Here is a 26,972-nt window from a genome sequence, read left to right on the forward strand (position 1 = left end):
GGCTTGCTACCCGTAACGTAATTAAATTTTTAAGTAGTGTGAATAAATAATTAAACATAGCACTCATTATTTTTATATTAAACTGCTTCTTGCTCCTTGAACTATCAGATAACAACAAATCTAAAAAAGTGTTTTGCCTTGGTATTTTCTATAACTCCCGCGGTTTTTCCCATAAGCTGATGTTGCCTAAACTGCATGGTGCAGGCTAGCCAACTTACAGACAAATTAGTAATGTTACCAAGTAATTGTTATTTTGTGGTAGTAGAATGGTAGAAAGTTATTTAATTGGGCACAATTTTTATTAATAATAAAACATGATTTGTTTTAAAATTACATCATTCGGTGATAACTCAGAATGAGTCTCGAATGCATAACCCGAATTGTGCTTGTAAGATGCTACAATTATTTTTTTTATCATTTTTGTACATACATACATAAAGATTTTATCTTAATGATTCGATTCTAAGAAAAGTAAATTCCCCACTGGTATTTTATTATACATCTTTCTCTAATGGATTTAAGGGTTTAGAATTAATCACCACTAATCACCAAACTGAACAATAATGACGGCATTTGACCAAAGCACACACATTAGTAGCATATAAAAGTTTTAGTTGGTAACCCAGCTCAGCTGTCTGCGATTGACATTCCGTATCCGTGGACGTTTCTCCAACCGGATTATCGTCGTATCACTTACTAGCACCGCATTTATAATTGTGAGATAGTTCGTGCACAGTTATCTAAAACATTGCGTCGCAATACATCCACCATGTCTCGTCTCAGGTTTTGTTTGTTGTTAGTGGTACTATGCAGTTGTTCGCAGTACGGTAAGTGTTATTTCGTACAACTATTTGTGTTGCAATAGGTTCTTTGTTGCTTTTTATCATTATGTCGGTCCGAGAGTACGCCTTGAGCGCTTTGTTGTCGTGATTGAGCGTTATTTGCGCAATTAGCGACAAAAAAGAGTTCGAGTAAGCGTTACCGTGGTTCCGAGACATTCTAGAAAAGTGTACCCTCAAGTTAATATTGTTACGACTATATAGCTATGTGCCTAGCTAATTCTACGAAAATTACAAGTAATGCAGTACTTTATATTAACATAATGACACAGTTATAAAACAACTTGTATCTGTATAAATCTGATTGATTCATATGAACTAAAAATTTTCCTTATAAGAAGTACCTTCGTAAGTAATGCTAAGCATTTTTATAATTGAATAAAATGACCTTTACAGGAAAAGTCTCACAAAAAGTCTTTCATAACCGTTTCACGTTAAAACAATGGTATTTTTTCACAACAAGCAAGTATATGACCCACATTTTGGTCTGAACATAAATAAATTGGTTCATTCAAACTTAGTTTCTTATGTACATATTTTTGGGGTCATTTCAAAATCATTACTTGTTACCTACTTGAAGGTTATAGACAATAACAATACTTGTTCACTATCAAGCAATCTCTATGTATTTTTATTATGTTGGTAGACAGTTAAAAGATAGTGTTTGATTGTGATATAATAAGAAATCATTTAATATTTAAAGTTCTACATATTAACAGATAGCTTTAGTTGCTAGAAAAGCCATATTTTATTATTAGGTTTTTAATCTATACTATACCAAGAAGAAACATGTTTGCATCACTTGGTCTGAGGATATTTTTGATCCTTCATATTTCTAAATGCACATTTTATATTGAATCCCAGTTTTCTTTAGACATCTGAGCTAATTGCTATTGGGTTATTCTGAAGGTCAGATAGGCAGTGGCTCCCTGTAATACTCTTGGCTGCATCTGTGTGTACTGGAAGCCTACCATTGGCTGAGTGAGATTGAGAGCTGGGGTTCACTACCAATCCCAACATAGGAAAAGGCTAGGCAGATGTTGAGTCATCAATTCAATATTTGACTTTTGATTGATGACTAATTAAAATGATCTAAAATGTTGTGTACAAAGCAAGCAACCATTAAGTTTAATTAATTATTAAATGGTAAATACTGTGATTAACGGGTGGTAGGTTAATTTTGTGGACATATCTAGACACACGGCAGTGTGTCCGCCAAGTTCGAGCAAAAAAAAGCGACACACCGACCGTGGGTTATATTACACGAACCATTTCGGGCCAAATTCTACCCCCCTATAACCCAAAATCTACTTTATTTACGCATATCAAATTTCTAGTATCTGTTGAGACCCCCTCACTTATCTAAAATACAAAATTTCATTAATATAATATGTTACTGATAGGCCTTATAACAACAATGGTCATTGAACTATGACAAATTAGGTAAAGAAACTCTGTTGGCAAAACAATTGCAAATTATTCTTACTTTTGCGAAAGTATTTTATACTAGCCATCTTCCCATAGTTTCATTTGCTTACTGGAGGTGCTTCTTAATAATACTCAGATAAAATATAGCCAATTGAAAACTAAATTGGAAGACTAAACAGTTCCAAAACGGAAGAATTTTTCATATCGGTTCAATTGTTTTGGAGCCTTAAGGTATAAACAAACAAAAAATGATTCCTTTCTATTAGTGAAGTATACTAGATATAGGATAGGTACTATTATTATTTAATTTAAAATAACAATTTTATCAGTAAATCAACATTCACATAATTTATTGCACATTATTGTAATTCTCAGTTCCTAAAGGCAAGTTATATGATTTTTTGTTACTCATTCTTATTGGTAAATGAGCATAAGTACATAGGTTGGATTTCCTGTTCTGAATTTCTATAAAGTTTTTTTTTTAACAACTGGTTTGTTACATTAGGGTGCATTACTCTATATTTATTTACCACTAGAAAGCCCCATGTGTCAATATTGTAACAGGACTTAATGGTTCAGACGATATCAATGATTCATCATATGAGTGCGTGCACACTGATACAGAGATATTCAAATGACCTGCTGTAACCTGATGCTGACTCAGATTGATCAATATACATACTTAATTATCAATTTTGTATTTACATTTTAGAGGATGAGTTTAATTAGGGGAGATTTTCAATCAATGTATTTTATTTTACTACAGTCTATTTGTATCAAGTTGGACGGTTAGAGTGGTATGGCACATTCAAGGAGTCCAATAGTGTATGTCAGGCAGCATAAGCTGAAATTTGTTACTAATTCAAATGAAAATTTTGGCCCATAGGTGCTGGTGATCCGATCACAACACCAAAAACAATCATCATTCCCGTGGATCCTCACAAAGACTTGACCACCCCTGAACCGGATACAACGCCCGCGCCTACTACGACTGCTGCGCCCACCACCCCACCGACGACCCCACCGACAACACCCCCAACTACGCCCCCAACTACTCCCCCAACTACGCCCCCAACTACTCCCCCAACTACGCCCCCAACCACTAAACCCACGACGACCACAACACAAGCGCCAACTCCGGCCCCCACTCCAGCCCCAGCTCCAGCCCCAACCCCAGCCCCGGGACCCCTTCCTCCCCCAGACCAAGGAACATGGATGTACACAGACAGCAAGAATGTGACTTGCATCTTGGTGCAGTTTGCAGCTCAACTCAATGTTACTTACACCAAGGTTGTCGACAGCGGTGAGTCAAACCTCTTTGTTATATTATTATTTGAGTTTTTTTTCTTGCCTAGCATTTGATTTCAAATAGGTTTTTAATTTATTATGATAAATTGAATCTTGCCTTGAAATTTGATGCAAGTTTTGAAGGTATTCTTAGCAGAAATCAGCACATTGTGAAATTACCAAAAACAGCCCCAAAGCCCATTTTTTTTGTACTCTCTGTCACATCAAAAAACCTAGCAATAAGGGTTCAAGTATAAAATAAGCCTGATATAAGCATTTTTTAAACAGTTACCTTGATTGCTAAAATAAGTTTAAAAAACGACATTGAATTCCGTTTTTTTTTTTATAAAACCGATGACATCATTTGTCAGTGTTAGTTATTAAAAATGATAATGAGCTACAGAGCTACACCTACAGAAAGCTATTTCAAATGTCCATGGCTATATTAATAATTTTAATATTTCTTACTGATGGTGTAAAAACAGGTACTTACCTAAAAAAGTTGTATTACACTGTCTCAAAAGTCATGACATATATTTTTTTATGTACATTGTACAAGATTATTAGACTTATAATTATTTATTTATATGCTCTAATAAATCAGGCTGTCTAAAATACTGTACCAAACATTATCTCAAAAATCTTTTGTGAACATCTATTCAACTGGCTAAACCAACAAAAAAACGAATCATCTTTTTCTACAGGAAATTAATCCAAATTAGGCTTTAAAAAAATCAGTAGACAATTGTGTTATTAAAATTAGACCAGTGGTCCACACTGGGCCCTACATTGTGACAAAAATAAAAACTTGTTCTTTAAAACAAGACATTGGCTACATTTTTTTCGGTCGGCTAATGTTTATTATGGTTCAAATATTTTTAAAGTCCGCAACATTAAATATGTGCGGGTCTGATAAATAAACGTCTATAGCATTCGCAGAGTAATAATAATATTTTTAACAAATTACTTCAGGATAAGTATCAAATGATTTACTTTAAAATTGCTAAGTTATTTGTATGTACTCTCTAAGTGTATCTTAGACACCAATAACTGATTAAAAGTGAAGGAAAACATCTCAAAGAAACCTGGACTATGTCTGGAATCACCAACCCGCACTGAGCAAGCGTGGTGATTAACGCTCAATCCTTCTCCGTGTGAGAGGAAGCCGCAGCCCAGCAGTGGGACGATATAAAGGCTCATTATGATTATGCACGAACGAACTATACCTAGTAACGAAACTGTTTCACGTAACGAAAGTATGTTCATAACAATTTTATTAATAGGAAACTATACACCAACATCGCTTTTTTACATACAGTTAAAACTTCCTACAATTTTTCCAATAACCGTAAAGTTTAAAAGGTAGGAAGCGCCAATTGATTTTAAAAATCCTTTGGCCTTATTTAGTTCCGGGTTTAATCACCTACAGGTTTGGCATATAACTGCAGGGTCATTGTAATTGATGAAACGATGCACCGGCTTGTGTTCAGGGTCGTGGCTTCGATGCCCACGTAGGAACTAGTAGATTTGATATTTTGAAAAATAAAGCTTACAATTTTTATAAAAATGTTTAACAATTTGTAATATTACCTGATGAAAAAAATAATGATCATTTTTCTCCATAACCTACGTATTTTTCTACTTGGCGTCTTATCTGCTTACGTAACCATTTTCTACAAACGTTCAATATCCCGAGTGCGCTTGTAAGTATTCCTAGTAGGAATAACGTTATTCTTATTACGTATATGTTCTTGACCTTTGCCAATACTTACCTATTGAGAACTAGAGTGACGCAATGCTAGGTGTTGCCAAAAAAATAAACACTAATATTCTTGAAAGATATTGTATAACATATGGTTTACCTATATTCTGGAGATAATTGGGTTACCCTTGCTTTGTCTCGTCTCGCTAATTTAAGTTCACCCGGATAAAAAGTAGCCTATAAACTTCCTCTATAAATGGCCTACCTCCTGAGTATTTTATTGGATTTCTATAGCGCGTTCAGGCAATACTTCTAAAGTTAAGCAAACGTGATTTTAAACAAAATTTAAACAGATATGTACAAAATTATCATGTCGAATTCAAAACGTGTTTTTTGATACATTGTGTGTACCACAGATTTAATTAGTTATGTGTTGATAATATAATTTATAATTTTAAACACTAATCGATAGTGGTTTGCGATTATTTAAAATGTTTTTTTATTTTCGCATAATTAATGTATGTGGCCTTTATAATAATTAGTACAGGCCGAATCAGTTGGTCTGAAGATAACGGTGGCTTTTGTAAAAAATATATGTGATTTAAATAATCGCATTCACATTTTATTTAAAGGTAATATTTGGTAAAACTACTGTACTGAATATAGGAGGTATGGGATTAAAAGAAATAATATACTAATTTGATATTGAAATATTTATTCTATACTTTAAATGGTACTTGGAAGCAATACGTCCGTCTAACAAGATCCCGTGACGCAGTGTGTGTAGAGTTAAATAAACAGTAGATTGTTCAGATAGAACAAAGAACAATGTTATCAAAAGTTAGGGGTATTAGTTTTTGCTTTATATAATCCAACACGCCCCCTCAAAAATTAATCCCTAACTTTTAGTCATTCGTTAGTTTACTATACAGTATCTAGTCTACAATTCAACATTACAAAGTGAATACCAACTTATAAATACGACGTAACATATTATACTTCCAAGTAAGGTCTGGGACAACTGTACAATAATGGTCCAACATTTGCTGCACAGGATCAGGGAAAACCCAGAAAAACCTGATCAGACCATTTCATAATGAAATTGTACTTAAATTAAAACTTATTCTATACCCAATCCTTTTCTCAGTCTTATAAAAGACACGACTGGTAAAGGTTTTGTCAACAAGTCTGCCAACTGGTTACCTGTGGAAATATAATTTAATTTTATTACATTTTTCTCAACTTGTTCTCTAGAGAAATGATATTTTATATCTATGTGTTTGGACCTTTTATGACTTGTTGGATTATTAGCTATGCTAATACATCCGTTATTATCTTCATATAAAATAATGGGCTTATTAATTTTTAGTTTATGCTTTCTGCCAGAGACTTAAGCCATAATGCTTCTTTAACAGCTTCATATAAAGCCATATATTCGATTCAGTAGACGAGACCGCTACTGATGTTTGTCTCTTTGTACACCATGTAATTGTATTTTGATCAAATAATTTAAACACATATCCAGTAGTGCTTTTCCTATCATTACAATCGTGGCCACCCCAATCTGAGTCGACATATCCACTTAGGATGTTATTGTAATTATTTCTTGTATATGTTAACTTCAAATCAATTGTGCCTTTGATATATCTTAAAACTCGCTTTAAGCATAACCACAATTCTTTATTGTTCTTATTTGTGTACCGACTTAAAATATTTACGCATGTACTTAAGTCCGGACGCGTACAAAGCATAATGTACATTAAACAACCGATCAGGTGACGGCATGGTGCGTCACACTTCTTATCAGCGTTAAGAGCTTCATAGTTTAATTTAAGCTCCATCGGTGTGTTTATAGGATTGCAATCACTCATATTAAATTTATTCAAAACGGTTTTAATGTAAGCACTTTGGTCTAAAGTAATTTTATCATGGTGTCTCTCTATTTTAATGCCCAAAAATAATTTGATATCGTGTAAGTCGGTCATTTCGAATTTAGTCATTAAATATGCTTTGAAATTATTCATTGTTTGCAAATCTGCACATGCTATAACTAAATCATCGACGTACAAGATTACGTAAATATTTTAGAAATGTCTCCTTTACCTTTCATATATATACACCTATCTACTGGGGAGTTCTGAAAACCTATTTCTTTGAGACATTGTTCAAATGTTTCGTACCAACATCTAGCTGATTGTTTTAAGCCATAAAGAGCTTTGTTTAATTTGCATACGTAATTATCTTTACATTTTACACCTTCAGGAACTTTCATGTAGATTTCTTCCTTTAGTGTACCATTTAGAAATGCTGTTTTTACATCCATATGATGAATCAGTAAATTATATTGATTTGCGTAGCTAATTAAGAATCTAAAGCTTGCTATTCTAGCAACTGGTGCAAATGTTTCATTATAATCACTAAGATATTCTTGACTGAAACCTCTAGCGACAAGACGTGCCTTATATCTTGAAGGTTGACCTGAAACGTCATTTTTAATAGTGAATATCCATTTACAGTCTACAATATTTTTATTTAATGGTTTTGGTACTAATGTCCATGTATTATTTTTCTTAAGAGAATTGAGTTCTTCTCTGACTGCTTTTTCCCACTGATTCCTATCGTTCAGAGATTTAATTTCATTTAATGATTTTGGTATATTACTTGTGATGGATAACGCACTATAGACATCATAGTCATTTTCATTATATGATTTACGCGAACATGTTTTCAGTCTTTCACTTCTTCGTAAATTTAAAAATTCATCAGGTTTATCCTGATTTTTGTGTTTCAAACTACTCTCAGATTCATTTTCAGGTTCATTCGGTATTTCATGACTACCGATTTTTCGAATTTTACTTGTACTGCATTCATCAGATTGAGAGCTATCTGATTTAGGGCCAGAACTATGAGACTTATAAGACACTGATTTTGTTACGGAGTCATTATCAGTTTCGTCTTGGGAATATGTATTATTACTCCGTTCAGGTCGTAATGAAGGCCTAGATTCGATAAAATTAGTCTCATCAATTACAACGTCCCTTACAGTTTCATATTTTTCGAATTCTGTATTCCAAACTTTATAACCATTGGGTTCATAACCTACCAGTATTCCTTTCCACGACCTATTGTCAAATTTGTTTTACTGGTTTTATTATGAACATATACAGTTGAACCGAAAACTCTGAGATTTTTAACGCTTGGTTTCCTATCATGCCACATCTCGTATGGTGTCTTTGATTGACTTAAAGCTTTCGTAGGCGTAATATTTATTAAATAAACTGCAGTTAAAACTGCATTTCCCAAAACGTTTTGATGCTTTAGTGCCATTTAACATAGCACGAGCTTTTTCTGTTATTGTGCGAACCATACGTTCTGCAACACCATTTAACTGTGGGGTCCTAGGAACTGTTAAATGATAGCTTATGCCTCTTTCTCTACAGTAGTTTTTCATTTCGGTGGATAAGTATTCACCACCGTTATCACTATAAAGATTTACTACTTTGAAATTGAATTTAGCCTCACTTTTAGCGACATAGTCTTTAAAAGCTGTAAACACTTCTGATTTGTAAGTTAACATATACACCACACAATAATGTGTGTATTCATCAACAAATAAAACAAAATAATTTCTGTTATCTATTGTTGGAGGTGTTATAGGACCACAAACATCTGAATGCACAATAAACAGAGGGCGTTTAATGTAACTTTTGTCTTTAACTTTATTAAAAGGCAGGCGAGTCTGCTTCCCATTTATGCATGCTTCACACAACTTATCATTTGGAGTTACGGTATTTATTTCATCTAAGTCATCAATCATATTATGACATTTTAACTGCAGGAATTTAGTTTTACTTATATGTCCTAGGCGTTGATGCCATAATTCATATTTATTTTCATTAACATAACATGCTTGGGAAGCGGATTCCCCTTTATTACTGGTATTTTAAACTCTAGAACTATAAGATTATTCAATGTCTTACCTTTCATGATGATTTTACCTTCCTTTGTAATTTGTGTGCCTTTGTCATCAAATATTATGGTGAATCCTGCTTGCTGCATCTTTGATACCGATATTAAATTATATGGTACTTCGGCACAGAACAATACATTTGTAAGTATTCCTTGCACTCCTGTTTGACTGATAAGATTTATGTTTCCCCTTTTAGTTGCTGAAATAAATGTATTGTTTTTAGCTACTGAAATTTTTAAAGGAGGATTTAAACATTCAAACGATGTGAAGAGATCATCTCTATTTGTGATGTGATCAGACGCTCCTGAATCTAATAGGAATTTAATTGTCGAGTGGTCTTTTTCATAATGGTATGCGCTTGTCATGAACGCAAATCCTGAAAAAGAAGAATTCGAGGTCGTTCCCTCTTGCAGGGCAATAGTTTGGACTTGTCTTGTCCTTTCTGGGGCATTGTTTTGTATATTTGTCTGTCTTTGAAATAGAAACAATCCTGTTTCTTGTGTCCTTTGCGTCCACAGTAATGACATTTCACAAATTTTTGTTTGTTTGTTTTCTTGAATGTTGTATTCTTCAAATAGTTTTGTTTTGTGCGATTGTATCTGTTTTTATTATATTTTTCTTCAACATGGAGTATCTTTAAACTGGTATCACGACTCTCGTTTTTTAATTTTACTTCGTGATCTAATAGTCTAGTTTTACAAAACCGAGAGTGATATTTTCTTCAGATAGTGTCTCAATTGCAGTGATAACGCCATCATATGTATTCGGGAGAGTAAGTAATAAATGAGCTACTTTGTCCGTTTCCTCTAATTTAGCTCCAGCAGCTGATAATTCTGTCAGCAGATCGTCAAATGTTGAGAAGTGTTTGATCAAGGGTATATCGGCTTTTAATTTTAATCCCAATAATTGTTTTCTCAGCGCTAATTGAGTTGCTACACTTTTCCTTTCATAGATCGCGTCAAAATGTTTAAAAACTGCTTGAGCAGTCCCATTTTCATTAATATAATTAAGATATGAGTCCGCCAAATATTCGACTATAATACTTTTGGCTGCCTTATTATTCTTTTCCCACTCAGCGGATCGCGTTCCAGGAATTTCTTCGTCAATAACACTGAGCAAGTTTAACTCTGAAAGCAGTGTACGAATTCTAAATTTCCATACACTGTACTTTTCTCCATTAAAAGGCTTAATGTTTCTTTTCACTTTTTCCATTGTCACAACTTTATTTTTATTTACAACTATGCACTTTACTGTCACTACGCACTACTGAATGTTCTCACTACTAAAAGTCCTTTTTCGCACTGGGCCCATAACCTATAGGAGGTATGGGATTAAAAGAAATAATATACTAATTTGATATTGAAATATTTATTCTATACTTTAAATGGTACTTGGAAGCAATACGTCCGTCTAACAAGATCCCGTGACGCAGTGTGTGTAGAGTTAAATAAACAGTAGATTGTTCAGATAGAACAAAGAACAATGTTATCAAAAGTTAGGGGTATTAGTTTTTGCTTTATATAATCCAACACTGAATGCACCGTGTTTCCACAGTAGTATTAATCCGTAGACAGTTTCATGGAAACTTCTTCGTGCACCCGGATAAAAAGTAGCCTTCCTATACATATAATTCAAAATATTTTTCTATAATCTTCAGACTTATAAGAAATAGATGCTGATTTAATCATATGAAAATAAAGGCGAAGGAGAATAATATAAATAGGAAACAATTTATTTTTTTCAGCATATTACAATGACAATTTCTCTATTGTACTTGATTTGTATGGTAATGAAATTCGTGGTTTATTTTTCACGAAGACAATGAACACTTGTGAATATGAAAGTATAGAATACACATAGTATTGTTATCAAGTTTCATTCTAAAATCTAAACAACTGAATTCAGCTATAGAAATCACAAATTGTTCCTTCAAATAGATTAATCAGAATTTTTCAACGTCAACAAATGACAACCTTTAAAACGCCCACTCTTCAATACTTCTATTTTTGCAAGGAAAAAATTGCACAACGTCCACCAAGAAGCGACTGCCTATCTGACATCCTCAACCCAGTTACCCGGGCAACCCAATACCCCTTGGTAAGACTGGTGTCAGACTTACTGGCTTCTGACTACCCGTAACGACTGCCGAAGAGGTTCAATGACAGCCGGGACCTACAGTTTAAGGTGCCTTCCGAAACACTAAAATATCGCAGAAAATACATCTCAGGAATTGGTAGGGAATACACACGATGTTGTCGATTCAAGGGAAAACAGAGTGTGAATAAATAAAATAATCAAATTTCAAGTACAAATGGTATTGATAAGTAGTGACGCATTGCAAACGCCCCTTGCATTCAATGATAACAGTCAATGGCGCTCTGTTGTCAATATTATGTGGTACTACATACTAGTTACATGGATATTATTATATTGTAATGACAAGCTTCCGTTCGCGGTTTCACCCGCTTCCTGAGGCGACTATGAGCTTATATGTTAAACTGAAAGTATAAGCTATAGCGGCCTAAATTTTAGCAAAATCCGTTCAGCCTTTTAAGCGTAAATGAGGAACAAACATCCAAAATCATTTATAAGTAGCATTTTGTACAGCTAACAAAAAAGTTTTAAAATTTGTTTTTTTCTTTGTTGAATTGTGTCGTGGACCTTCGGAGTCTCGACAATAAAATATGTAGATATCCCAATATTTTCCACTCGGGTCTGTATGTATTCCAAAAATAATAATCTACAGAGGTCAATAAACTTTGTTAAGATAAGCTATAAATAAAATTAACGATATAAAATATTTATTTAAACGTAATTAAGTTTGTCCGTTGATTAAACAAATTATAATGTTTCGGAAAGCCCGGCTGTCATTTGAACATCTTTGGCAGTCGTTACGGATAGTCAGAAGCCAGCAAGTCTGACAACCAGTCTTACCAAGGGGTAATGGGTTGCCCGGGTAACTGGGTTGAGGAAGTCAGATGAGCAGTCGCTCCTTGTAAGACACTGGTACTCAGCTGCATCTGTTTACACTGAAAGCCGACTCCAACATAGTTGGGAAAAGGCTAGACACATGAATGTTTTTTCATCATAATACGTGGGATTCGATTCCTTCATTTATTTATAAAAATATGTTATTTAACAATAATATTATTCTCGTTTATTTTACATTATTCTTGTACGTATAACACAAGCTGTAGTCTGTTTACTTAACTGTTGAAGTTATAATATCTATGTCGTACCAACGGTTTGTTTAAACAGTACCTTTATTTTCTAACCTAGAGTTCTAGACAGCATACTCGTATTATTTATTATGCGTAACTACTTTATATTCGATGTCTTCGAAAACTTCTAGTTCTGAGAAACTCTTGCCAAGTAGTCAGTCTACAAATCTCTCAAGATTTAGTAGTTAGTGTATTCCGGTAATATTTGGCAGTAAACGAGTTATAAAATATTCCTTCAATGTCTGTAACTTGAAGATAGAAGAAGGCTAAATAAGTACTCCTCAAAACCAAATCCATAAAAAAAATCAATCATAAGAAAACTGTTCGTGTGTCCCTTTACGCTGACAAAGTGTTCGTTCTAAAATTAACGTTTCATGATGCATAAATTACGAAGGTTGGAAAGATAAGATAAAGCGTAATACACATACCTACTCATATGTATTTAGATCTTAAAATATTTCAACCAAATAAATCAACGTTTAAGCATTGCCATTCATCGTGGCAATGCCGCCAGCCTTTATGGTACACTACCGGGTTACAGCGATAAGGACCAATTTTTCGACGCCTTTTATGAGATTTAAAATAATTTTGAACCAGAAATCGAGATTTCAAATGAACCTTCAGGAGTAAAAATATGTAACTTATTTAAGTTATTCTAATAAGGAATGTACATAGACTAGTTACTGTTTGCTATCGCAGACGTGCCACCCACTGTGTTATCGGTCACGTCTCATCGTAGTACCAGATAGCAGCGTGTATATTATGCCTAATCTTCTGCAAATACTACCGGAGCTAAGAATCAAACTATCATGAAACGTGGGCTTACTGAAGTAATAACCTTTTTCTCTGATGGGAAAAAGGGTTATGTGACTTTGGTAGTGTGTCCTTTCTGTCCCATTTGTAGATGCCAATTTAGAAAATTATTTCATATTCCGTTTGCAATCTTTGGCTTTGCATCTATTGATTGTATTCTAATTTTTTTTTCTGATTCTGGTTTCTGCATATAATAAAATGCTAATGTAAGTATATTTTTATTTTAAAAGCGTTTAGTTTTCCTGAGATTTTACCCGCATCTGTGGAATTAAAAAAAAAAAAAAAAACTAATTACACACTGACGCCATTTTGGCAAAATAAAAACCACCAGTGAGGCAGTTATTCTTGTCTTTAAAATGAGATATTCTCAATGTCAAAGTTTAAGTTCATTAAAAACCTTACTCTCATTAACATGATATCGCCATATCTCATTTATAATATTCCGCGAAGAAAGGTGAGATGTAAACAGTGAGTGAGCGACATAGCTGCGCCTGCGCTGATTCAGTGCGGTGAGTCATCGCGCGACTAAGTAACGTACGAATGTGTGTCGAATGTCCCCTCGTGGGTGAAACAGAAGGCACACTTTAAATATATCGAGGAAAATCGGTAGCTAATAATAAAGTAGGAAATTAAACGTTAAAAAAGGTACTGGTCGAGGAAACTCGTAGACGTTAAAAAAGTAGTTGAGGAAACTACCAGTAGGTAGATTTTGATACGATGCCTACTATGGTTATACGTGAACCTGTGGTCTTAGGCCCAAAGCAAATTATGGTACCTAATATAACTATTCAAAAGTTCTTATAGAATAAGTTTTCTCTGGAAACCTATCAATGATACTTTTTGTGTCGTAGTTGCGTTTACAAATTCAGATACAACAAATCAATTTCTGGGATCAAGAGTTATATTCCTTGTACAGAATTTGATCCTTTTTCAAACCTAACCACCCTTCGCAAACCTACCTTTCTCTGAAAGTTATTCCTGCATTTAATGGGACTTCTGGCCATCACTCATTCATAGTCGTTGAAACTGTGTCGAAGCAAACTCGGTCGCACATGCGTCGTGTTAAGTAGATGAACTGTGTTGCTTGGCTAGCTCTACGTAGCTACTATATGCCTAGCCTAGTCATTGTATGGTAACTGTTAGCACCTGTGTACTTCTGTTGCCGGTTTGTTGACATTCATAAATGAAACTAGGTACATACCCATGTCGCTATGGAATTTTGTTAACTTTGCGATGTATTTTTTATTGCGAATCTAAACTAATACATGTAATAAAGAGGCAAGCTTACCTTCTTCCACTATATTGATTTTGAAAATTCTTTCACCAGTAGAAAGTTACTTTATTTGAGTGCCTAGGAGTATAAAGAGTATTCCCCTAGGAGGCGGGTGAAAGAACTGGGAATGTGCTAGCATAGGTAATTTAAAGCTGTACTGATATACTTTAGAATTTAGATAGTACAATAAAAATGTGTTTTCAAAACTTTGTAATCTACTTTTTCACATATGTAATCGTAAGCCTAACTTGTTTGCCCCACACCTACATAATAAGTGCACGTAACATACGAGGTTACACGCCATGGGGAGTCATAACCCCATCACTTATACTAAGTCTACATAACCATTGTGCAAGTCAGTTAGTAACAGCCAAAGTGCATTATCGATCTAACAATGCCTAGGTAGCTATAGAAATAGTGTGAAGTAAATATATAACATCCTGTGTTCTAATCATTTCGCGGTTTCCTTTTTATAGGACTGGGTAATTCCCCGACAACAACTAAAACACATTACTATGGAATGTATGAAATGTGGTTATCGGAATGCCTGAGATAAATGTATGTCTCTTTTGTTATTACACGGTAAATCATATAACGTTCAATCATATAATATTATGTACTTACTCAATTTTTTTATTGCCGGACTTTTCTTGACGAGTGTAGCTTTCCAACAGTTTATTTTTTTTTTTCAAATCGGTTCAGTAGTTTCGGAGCCTTTAGGGTAAAACAAACAATTTTTCCTCTTTATTATATGACTATAGATTCATTCATTTAAACTAGGAATTTATATAGATGTAGGCATTGCAAACGAGAATTTATTTTAGAAGAATATCGTGACTAATTAATAATAAAATTACAAGTATGTCGAATAGTTGAGTAAGTACGTTTGGTGTGAGTGATAAGATAATGTAAATCAATGACATACCTACTGACGTTCATAATAATAATAAGGAAATAACTTGATAAGTATAAAGAACGAACATATAGACTTTGACACAAGCTTAAGTATATGAATGATGGCTAAAAATAAGAACAAATCTCTCATAATTTTCCTACTAAATAATGGTAGGTACCTATCTGATCTAAGGCAGAAGCTACTTTTAACCACTGTTCTAGAAGCAGACATAACAGTTAAACAATCAGTGTGTATCACGTATGACTCACGGGACAGGGAAGTTATTTACTATTTACGTATTAGTGGAAGTAAAAGGAAAAAAATACTAAATCATAACTACACTAGGAACTAGTTCCTAATAATAATAAATCACATTTAACATTATAAATATAGACTGAAAATTACAGTACTAATTACTTACTGAAACTAAATGAACGTACTAACCTTGACGTGAGTCGTGAATACGCGATAGAAGTACGGAGTAAGGAAAGAATGAGCAGAGATGCTATAATGCAGGTAGGTCAAGCACCTTCTACTAGGTCAAATTCTTACGGTGGCCATGACCGAAACGATCAGTAAAGAGGCTTCTTTGGCACATCTGTTTACGATTTTTGGTCTTACAAAAAATTTTCGGGTCCAATGGAGGGCGAAAACAGTAACGTTGCTCGTCCCACATTTTGGTGCGCTACTTTCTTGGCGATTATTTCACCGTTATGTCACCTCCACTAGTCTTTTTGTTCTCCATGGATAGAAGTAATGGTTTAAGAAGCCCCGCATATGCAGCTCAGTGCATTGCTGACTCATACAAAATTATTAACTTATACGTACCTACGTCAGATGTGGGATGACCAATTTGTCTCCTTTTACGTCACCGGGTACTGACGTAGTTGAGTTAGGTAACTTGTTAAGGCAGTTTTTGGATACTTATTTTATGAATAGAAAATGTATTTTGGTTGTTTTTATATTTATTAGCTTCGTTTAAATAGTTATATTATTATCCTGAATAGAAAACTGAACATTCAGTTTTTCTTAAGGTTTTTCTTAAAACAACTGTTTACCACGAACTTTCACAGTAGTTTTCAGAAAAAACGGACGTTCATGTTGTTATTAAACTTAGGCTTATGTTTAAACACCACCCAAAAAAGTACCTATTTTACTACCAAAAAAATTCTAAACGGTTACCAAAATGGATAAATGGTCACCAAACAACGTTTCCAAAAATATTATTAGATAAAACCATTTTTTCTTATTATTGACTACTAAAAAAATTTATGGACGCCTTTAAAATACACTTTAGACCAAATATTATATATTGTCACTACTTAGATGTTACCAATTATGTAATACCATGACTCCTAATTTGGTCATTTTTGTTAGACTAAAAAAGCTAACGATCGCTAGAATATTTCCTAAATACCAATTAATATACTAGGGTTCCCAAACTTACGTCGCTTATTTATTGTTATATGAATTTGTGTGTAACTCAGTGCGTTTAAAATGTAAGCACGCAACATGCAGCAAGCATGGCTTCTGTCACGGCTCCGGCGCTGCGGGGCTCCGGCGGTCCCATGCGAGCTTATCGTCGCAGATGGTTTTCACGTTCACCACCGCAGCTTCGGCTTGCTGGCCGGCTCCGCCGGCCAGCCTCAGCCGCAGCGGCGAGCCTTAAAACTACCTGCGCCTCAGCTCGCAGGCCGCCTCGCCCCTCCGCGCCTACGCGGTTTTGAATTGCACTCTAGGGGTAGGGCAGACAAGACTAAGCGGAGTCGGTTTTGCAGCGATTCGTTTTCGTCACTAACTTTGATTTTTGGTAGTAATATTAATATTTTAGTTGGATAGAATTTGGTGACCATTAATCCATTTTGGGAACCAAAAATAATATGTGTGCGAGATTTGCGATTTTTCTGATGTTATTTTATTTTTTTTGGATCATAATATTATATACTTTAGTGCCCTTTTAATAAAGTCAATTTATTTTTTTTTGGAGTTGAAATGTGTAGTGCAGTTAAATTATTTCACGCCTAGCGTGCTTCGTCGACGTATCTACTCAAAACGTCACAAACGAACGTGAAAGTGATTTATTTCTGAGCAAACACAAAAGATACGGCCATGTCGTAACTGCAAGTGCATCACAAGAAACTGTAGAACGTTCCAAATATTGCAATGAAACTATTACATAAAGGTTTTTACGTTCAACTCGGTAACTATAGTTTCCTCATCATCATCAGAGTTTGTCGTCCCACTGCTGGGCTGCGGCCTCCTCTCACACGGAGAAGGATTGAGCGTTAATCACCACGCTTGCTCAATGCGGGTTGGTGATTTCAGACTATTCAGTCCAGATTTAAGTTTAGTTTTGTCTGCAGAATTTTCGTGTACGCCAACTGTTCAGTCTTCTAGAGTATTTTTAACTCCTTTATTGATTTCGACGGATCAGTTATTCATTTTATCTCCAGACATTAGGCTTGTGGATGTATGGTGACAATAGGATATTTTTTGTGTTTCTAAGGACGTTTGCTTGGAAATATAATAATGGTAGATACAGTTTCATTGTTTGTACCCTTAAGGCTCCGAAACTACTAAACCGATTCGAACATTTTTTTCATTATGGAAAGCTATACTCTTCCCGAGTCACATAGGCTTTTTGCAATTTTTGCAATTTTATGTGAGTACCGGAAAAAGTTTCCATGCGACTCGGGTGAAACGGTAAACGGGTATCGGGTAGAATTATATATTTTGTTCTAGTTTGTCACTTCTTACTGATCAATAAATTCATAATAATGATAGTTGTAGATAGGAATGATAATAAACAACGACCGTAAAGCAGGTCATGTAATTTCTCCACTGCAAGATAATCGATATTGTCAATAGCTGCATTCACAGTGATCATAGAGCACAAAGGATTTTTTTCATTTGACGGTCGTGGCAGAGGTCACACGATCGACAATAGTTGTGTTTATTCGCCGAGCGCACGATGCGATGCACGCTAACTTCTGATACCGGTTTCTGATGCATTTAGTATGTTGGTTGTTTTAATAATTATGTTGGAATTATGTAGTCTTGAGGAAATTAGACTGAGATAATGTTGCTAATAATTCTCAAAATATTTGCAAATTATAGTGCACATGGAGATTTGGCAAAACTTTCCTAAGGCATTCCCGCGTTCCTTGGGAATTACTGCCTGTACCTGGATTTAGTAGTTTCGGAGAGTACAAAGAAACAATGTTTTGTTCTTCATTATTTTAGTATCTATCTATAGTTGGACTAATATGGGATTAATATGAAATTGTTGTTTAAAATGAAACTGGCTTTCAAATTCCCAGTCACTTACCTGCAAAATAAACAAACGCAACAATACATAAAAGAGGTTTTATATTCTTTGTGATTAAAATGCTTGCAAAATGTGTTTGTATGTATGAATCATGCTACCGTTCGTATATTGAGTTACTTGCTTTATTACTAATTAAATATTGTTGAATAACTAAGTAAGGTTTCTTTTAAGACAAAGAAATATTGCAATAAATAGTATTATTTATCTACAAGGTTCTAGACACACTATTTAGACTGTGAGAACGTTATTTCACACGTCATCTGCATGAAACTATTGTATATTTAAATTTCTTCTCTATTATTTACTGAAAAAAATCTCATAACTAGAAATGTGATATGAAGTTTGTTTTGCCGTTTATTCCTAATCAAACAGCATGCATTGCTACTACATATCTTTCTTAAAACGGCTTGACAATGTCCAGTTTGTAACGCGATGTCGGATTTGTCGACAATACTCATTGACAATACTCCCCTATGTTAAAATGTTTATCTGTGCACCATTATGTGACAATTTGTTGATAGTTTTGGGGCTGTACATTTCTCACATTACTTTCAAAATGTGCTGTTCGCTTCAATCCATTTTTAAATCATTTATAAATCAAAGCTATAAGCAGACCGCGACATAGTCACATTATGACCCTTAGTTGTACTAAACGATCTAAGAAAAACTAAATTCTATGTTATTTTCTTTCCAGTAACCTCTCTATCGTACGTCAAGTTAAACGTGCCAGTAAACGCGACAGTTGTCAACGGCAGCTGCGCGGACGCCGACCAGTGGCTGATAATCAGCTGGATGAGCTCCGTCAACTCGACCATGGCCAACAACATGACGTTTGTGTACCAGAGGAATGATACCACAAAGGAGTATGGACTGAAGAGTCTGAATGTCTCCCTGTCTCCTGATAACTTTGTTAATGGATGTAAGTATATTTTTATTTATTTATTTACACGGTGCTTGTAGCTGGAACAAGTTAACATGCGCAAGTGACAAGCGACAAGAGCACGCGGGTGGGTATTTTACTTTGGAAAATGCGCGAGTCGCTGAACCCGCACGTTTTTAAAATTAACTGAAATTGGCCACAATTATTTAAATAGGTTTTCAATTGTTGAGGAAAACACAACAACTTCCTTATAGAATAATTTGTACACATTTTATTTTGTGTTCAGACTCAATTAACACCTTTGCTACCTATTTCGTGATCTACAGACGAAAGCACATCAACCTACGTAAGTCTGTCAATATCCTTCAATCGATTTTCTACCTCCATAATCATAATAGTGGAAGGATTATGTTGGATGGTAAAAATTTAAAGATTCGGGTCGGTTAACCTGCTAGCGTCTATACCTACTACAAAATGGTGCGGTATTCCTGTTTCACAAAGATTTATAGCTCGTATAAACTGTCTCTTCAATCATTATTGTACAACAAGGCTGACCCCAATTCACCTCTGAACTTGAAATTATCGCTGCAGAGATTTATTTATACGTATTTATTTATGTACTTACGCAGTATTAATCTATGTGTTTTATTACGCATTTGTGTAGTGAGAGTACGTTATAACGATATTTGGTCGTATATAAAATTACTAGCCGTTTTCACGCGGTAGTAGGATAGATAAACTGTGATCAAAATTACTAGGAAGATAGCCGATAAATACTAATTCTGATTACTGATAATTTTCCTCTTAGCCATACCAAGAATGATTTGAAATACCTCTAAATATCGTCCCGGATTCCGATTCACTTTTTACTTTCGCGTTTGGTGGGATTTTCCTCATAATTTCTGAGTCAACCGGAACTTTAACTTTTAGTCATGATAACCGTTATATTCGGATCGGACTATCCGACCGATGCGTGCGCGCAAATGCTCTGTGAACTTCCGTTAGTTATGTTTAACCGAATTTTATATAGGTACTAATTTACTGATAAGCTTCTGGTAATTTATTATTTTTTTTAACATACCTATAGGATTAAATAAGAACCTACATATCGCATTTTTATTAAAGCAAAGGTTTATTATATTATTATAGAAAAGGAAAAACTTCTAAATAGTTGTGAATCTTGCTATCATGGAGATGACCTTCACGATATATTTAGACTTTTGATTTTCCTTATATACTCACTAGCCTTTTCTGGTGGTTTCACCCGCGTCCCGGTGAAACTTCTTCCCGGACTTTTTTACTCGAGGATCGGGGATCAAATCGGTTCCGTAGTGTCACAGCGTTTACGGTACAAACAAACGAATTCTCTCTTTATTATATTACTATAGATAAATTCCTAATCTTCAAATACCCTTTTCAGCATCAAAGGAGCCAATGGACCTCTACCACGGCGCGGAGTGGCTGACTCCCCTGGCGACATCCTACCGCTGCAAGCCGGAGACCCGCCTCAACATGACCTCGGAGTCGGCCAGTGCCGTCGCCGTGCTCACGCTGTCGAGGCTGCAGGAGGAGGCCTACAGGACTGTGCCCGATACCAAGTTCAGCGCTGGTGAGTGGTTCTTTTGTTTTGTAGTGTAAGAGACGAAGGGGAACAAGTGGTCTGCGGGCTTCGAAAGCTACCACTTCTGACCCCAGAGCGGGAGGGGTCATTTGATGATTTCTCATAAAAAAATATTTATTTATTTATTTCGCATAGTTCCTTTGCCATTACAGATATCTAAATCTAATTCGACATAGTACATACGAATGTTTCCTCAAGTATAACTTAACTATATATCCTTACATACTACACAGTAAGTGGCCCTTGTGAACTCGCTCGGTGTTTAAAATAGGGGGATATACAGGATTTCTTGTAATATACAGGTTTGAATGGATGATCGAAGTGATGAAAGATGACGATTAGCCGTCTTGATTTAGTACCTGGTTATAGCTGTAGTAGTTGTAGGAGCTTATTATTAGAAGTCGACCTTGAAATTTAGTCTGCATATTAATGAAAGGAAATTATTAAATGACAGTGGACAATGCAGAAAAGTGTCAGCCATACTGAATAAAACAAATCCGCTTTTCTTAGTGGACAGCTTTTTTTAATATTTGTGTCATTGCAATTACCTATACTTTCGCAATATTACAAAATTGAATGGCAATTATCACTTTGTTGACTCAGAAACAGGATATTTATTTTGATATCACGATAAGGTTCGTGTATCATGTCCTACATTTTTTACACTAAAAATAAAAACAATACAAAATAGCGGTTGGACGTTAATGTAATGAATAACAGTATATAACGAACAGTCCTGATGCTATCGGCTCCGCTATCGTGCCGCGTTATCGCGCGTCTGGCTGCGCGTGCGCAGGTCACAATGCTGCGGTTTTTAAACACGCTTACATGTTTATTTATGTTTAAATACTGGCTTTGGTTTCATTATACATATTTATTTATTTTAAATACTTGATGAATAAAGTTGATGATTTCTGATGTTAAAAAGAAAACAAGTTTCTGATACTTGTAGTGTAGCTATTATATTAAAATGATTATTTGTTAATAAAACGGATTTAATGGAGACAATAATAATGCCGGGCTGTGACGGACGGACATTAAACTCCGATTAGATAATTATACGCTCACAATTATTTAATCGTCGGTGACATTCAGGGTCAGCTCAGGAAATCTAAATCCTAAAGCGACATAAAATTACATTGTACCTATACGGTCTTAAGTTAGTAAATATGGTTGAACGGTTTTAGTAGGTTGATATACCTAATTATCTAGAAAATGATACTAGTCTAAATGTTCTGACCAATTTACTATTTGAATAAACACTATTGAAATTGGGCTGTTTCCTTGAGTTATCATAAAAACATATGCGCCATCAAAAAGCAAGAGTGTTTTCAATTTAAGTTACTTGTTCCGTGGTGAAAATGGCTTTTGTTGTCGTATTGTAGATCTGATTACAATATCGGGGGCGATTAATCCTAAAATAATAACACAATTTTTATAATGAAAAAAACTTTGTAAAAATCATAGGCCGACTTTTAGAGATCTGAAACGTCTCAAGAATAAAACTTGAGACCACGTTGGCAAAATAGACTAGCGGTTACTGCGGTTCCAGATCAGAAATATTTATTGAGTAAAGGTATTACGGTGCGCTATGTTTTACCGTGAAAGCATACAAATATTAAAATAAACCACCTGAGTTGTGTTTCAATTTGCCTAATACTTGATATTGAAATTTCAGCTCGTGAATGCGGCGGCGGCGACGTCCCTGACGCGGTGCCCATCGCCGTGGGTTGCGCGCTGGGCGGGCTGGTGGTGGTGGTGCTGGTGGCCTACCTGGTGGGCCGGCGCCGCTCGGCTGCCCGCGGGTACCTCTCCATGTAGGCTGTGGCTGTAAGTACCTCTACTACAGAGTATCTATGAGTTCACAGCACACTGAACTAAAGTACGAAGTTATAGCCTTCATCGTCCCACTGCTGGGCACAGGCCTCCTCTCACACGGAGAAAGATTGAGCGTTAATCACCACGCCTGCTCAATGTGGAAAAAAGAAACTAAAGTTGTAAAGCAACATCTGTCATTTATCGTCTCCCGAGCCTTTTCCCAACTATGTTGGGGTCTGCTTCCAGTGTAACCGGATGCGACTGAGTACCAGTGCTTTACAAGGAGCGACTGGCTATCTGACCTCAACCCAGATACCTGTTATAAAAGCAACATCTGTCGTTATGTTATTTAAAATCTTTAAAAGTCTTGACATTGATTTTATTACTCATTTCAAAAGAGGAACAGCGATAATTTTCTATCAACTTCCAGTTACTTCGTTTATTATACTAAAAAAATACAAGTAGGTACTTACAAACCCCCTCTATTTCAGAAAGCAGCCGTTCGGAGAATCGGCGATAGTAGTCAATACGTGAAATGAAAAAATATAGAAAACAGTTATACATTGTTTGCATCGCATTTACCCGCACCTGGCTAAATCACACCTGTCTATCCCTCATTATTATTATATAGCCATCTCATTTAGCAAAAAAAAAAACATAAAAATATGTCCTTTGAAAGGCCTTGTTCTTCTGCTTATTAATCAAAATCATCAGTATTTGGCCGAAGTTCCCGGTCTATGTGCAAACATTAACGGTCATTCCCCAATACTCTAACCGATGTTTTGTTTCATAGGGATAGAATATTGACATCAGTGTTGCCTTTCTCTCTATTAAGCAAAACCAACAGATTGATTGAATATGGGGACGGCAGTTAGGTGAAATACGTATTCCTTTTTTAATCTCTAATCCCATATTTTGTTTTACCTATTTCCTGTTTTCGAAGCTTTGCACACTGACCGGTAATTTAGAAATAAAAATTATAATAAAAATAGCTCATGTATTGAGATAACATTATAATTAAAATTTTCAGTTTTAGCGGGCAGATAGTGTATAGTTGAATTTGCTCAAAATTATAAAAAATACTGATTATTCCATATTTTGATTCATTGATTTTAAAATAATTCCTTTTAATCGGTTTCCTATTATGACTGTATCCATTATCAACTTTAATTTCTTATAAAACAGCTATGTTATGTGAAAAATAATAAAACTTTAAAAATTATAATACTTTAAGCCATTTTCGTTTCGGCCATAATAGTGTAAAAAAATGCTATAAAAATCCAATTGATATAGATACAGTAACATTGTAAAAATGTGATGTAGTAGTAATTATTAACGAAGGAGGGTAGAATAGTATATTATGTTCGTCAAAATTTGCAATAATTATAATATTTAAATATTCATGATTTTTTAGACTTTTATATTTTGTATGTGCTTTGTTTAGTCCAAAGATGTTATCATTTCAGTTATATGCAAGTATAACTTAACATTGTATGTATATGGAGTCAATTTTTTTGTCGAAAATGTCCATAATATCCGTAAATATAATAATTAAATCCGTTTTAGTTATAGTTAGTCTATAATAAAATGAATGCAGTGTCTTTATTTTATTAGAATTTAGTATTCAGACTATTTTAAGTGTAACAATTTAAAGCTGGACAATATCATTGCTGTATTTATGTAGATCTGTGGTCATCAATGTTGCCATGTAAAAAAATAAAACATCACCTAAGTACAATGGAAAAAAAATTGCTTAAATATTCGAAAAGGAGCTCTCTGTGAGAATGGCAACACTGATAACTTCAGAATGGACATTTCATTAATACTGTGGTCTCAGAGTATAAATAAATAATATTTGTAAATGGCAATGAATTGCCCAGAGTTGTGGCAGTTTCCTTGCAGTCGAGGATATCAACAACTAATACACAATACTACAATTATATCAAGTCTCGGCAATAATATCGACTGCAGGTAACTCGCCGGGTGATGGAACGCGAAGGGTATCGGGACTCAGGTTCCGCTTAGGACCTGATATACGGCCCACTTATAAGACTTCTATTTTTAACACTTGATTGATTCCTCTACCTAAACAGTTGGCCGTATAGCAGGTCGGTGACAAACTTACTAAAAATGTGACTTTAATACTAAAACTAAGACATCTCAGTTTAGTATCAAATATTCATTTTTTCGTAAGCCGTGCCGATTGATGTACACGATTCGAAAAAAAGAAATAAATGTTTTTTATTGCCACAGTCGACTTTTATTTCTCCTCTGAAAAGCAGGTATAATAAATACGTATTTTATATACATCGACCAAACTAATTATGTACAATTATATTCTACTGAACACTTGATTCTTAAATAAATTATTTTTGTGACAATGAATCGCTCTTTTTAACTATTAAAGCTGATCCCTATTTATTTATTTACAATACTACATTATTATTTGATTGAACATAAAGTGCTCGCAACTTCAACGCACACATCTTATGAAAAGTGTATGCCGAAAAGACAGCAATCGAATTATAAATTTCATAATAAAACAATGTTAAATAACAATTTGGTATTTTGGTCAGATGAAAATACAATCAAACAATACAATTATTTAATGTAACATTATTCTGGCGTCAATAATATAATTTATACATTTCTTCTTGTGTAAAACAACAAAACACAGTTTACCAACAAATGTCAATCAGGTTAGATAAACAATCCTAGTGTCCAAAAAGTTTTAGAAAATATAGCTGTTCATTTACAAATAGCAATTCCTACAGCACATAAATGCCTAGATTACACTAATGACTATTATTTAAATGCATCTTTCCTTCAACAATAATAATCATTTTGATTTCAACAACTTTTTGTCGTTTGTATTTGGCCATGGAGTAAAGATGGCTTCACTTAATCCATTTAACAAAAAAGAGGAGGTTCTAAAATCGAATAAAAGTATTTTTGAAACACGATTTTTTAATTGGCTCTCTGATCGCATCTCTTTAAAATTTACTCCGTGCTCTATCCTAAGTTAATTATAACAAAATTAAAGAAAAATAAACTAAATTATTATGTACATTTATCATAAGAATACTGGTGGAAATATTAAGTACTCTATTTACAGGAGTATTTGCGCTAGAGTTGTGTATTCTAACATATTTACATAGCCTCGTAAAAAGCCTCACTGTCTGAAATGTGATTATTATAAATCGAGGCAAAATATGAAAAATAAAATATCGATAGTTTGAGAGTTCTGTTTTCAATTTTATCGATAGGTATTCGATTGGAACAGATCTATGGATCAGCACTAACTTGTATAAAATTATTATAGTAATGGCACTTTTTGGTACAGACTACACAATATAAGGCACATTGCAGACTATTACATTCTGTTTAGGAATCGCACACACGGTTTCCCCTTTGTACTCTTTGGCCGTTAAGAGAAATAAGTCGATTGCTTTTTCATGTAATTGGCCCATATTAGTTTTTCTTTATTGGCATAAGTACATTCGATTAAGTATAAAGAATGGTAGAGGCAAGTAAGTCACAACAATGTATGATGTTAAAAGAACATTGGCTTATAACCAAATCGATCAGACATTGTCGCCATTATTTTGGCAGTAATCTTAATCGATTTTCTATTAATTTCATAAGTACAAGTCTCGGCCCACGCTAGGCTAAACATGGCACTGAGTGAACGAAGCATATTGTTCGTTACATTTGAATTTGAACCTTATAACCTGTGGCATAAGGTCTACTGTGGTATGGGACAGGAGTCCAGTAGGACGTTGTGAAGTGACTCCATTTCTTTCCAGTCTTTCTTCTGTCCTCCTATTACGACGTCTCGGATGCAGCCGTTGAAGTTTTTGCCGCCGTCCGTGGTCTCCATTACACCTTCTGGAAATA

General features: G+C 34.7%; 2 protein-coding genes across 2 annotated transcripts in view; one reads left to right on the top strand and one right to left on the bottom strand.

Annotated features, from left to right (window-relative positions):
* The first annotated feature begins 608 nt into the window (after window positions 1–608).
* On the top strand, window positions 609–25,325 carry LOC110376988 (lysosome-associated membrane glycoprotein 2). Its single transcript, XM_064035130.1, has 6 exons — window positions 609–827; window positions 3,154–3,570; window positions 19,451–19,675; window positions 21,057–21,245; window positions 22,936–23,087; window positions 23,567–25,325. The coding sequence occupies exons 1-5, from the start codon at window positions 770–772 to the stop codon at window positions 23,076–23,078; spliced, it is 1,032 nt and encodes a 343-aa protein (XP_063891200.1). The 5' UTR covers window positions 609–769; the 3' UTR covers window positions 23,079–23,087; window positions 23,567–25,325.
* Wb (wing blister) overlaps window positions 25,311–26,972 on the bottom strand; it is a 163,791-nt gene continuing 162,129 nt past the window's right edge. Inside the window, exon 53 of the mRNA XM_064035090.1 lies at window positions 25,311–26,963. Coding sequence (XP_063891160.1) covers window positions 26,821–26,963 — 143 coding nt within the window. The 3' untranslated portion in view covers window positions 25,311–26,820. The remainder of the gene's footprint in view (window positions 26,964–26,972) is intronic.

The sequence above is a fragment of the Helicoverpa armigera genome, chromosome 6, assembly GCF_030705265.1.
Source record: "Helicoverpa armigera isolate CAAS_96S chromosome 6, ASM3070526v1, whole genome shotgun sequence".
NCBI lineage: Eukaryota > Metazoa > Arthropoda > Insecta > Lepidoptera > Noctuidae > Helicoverpa > Helicoverpa armigera.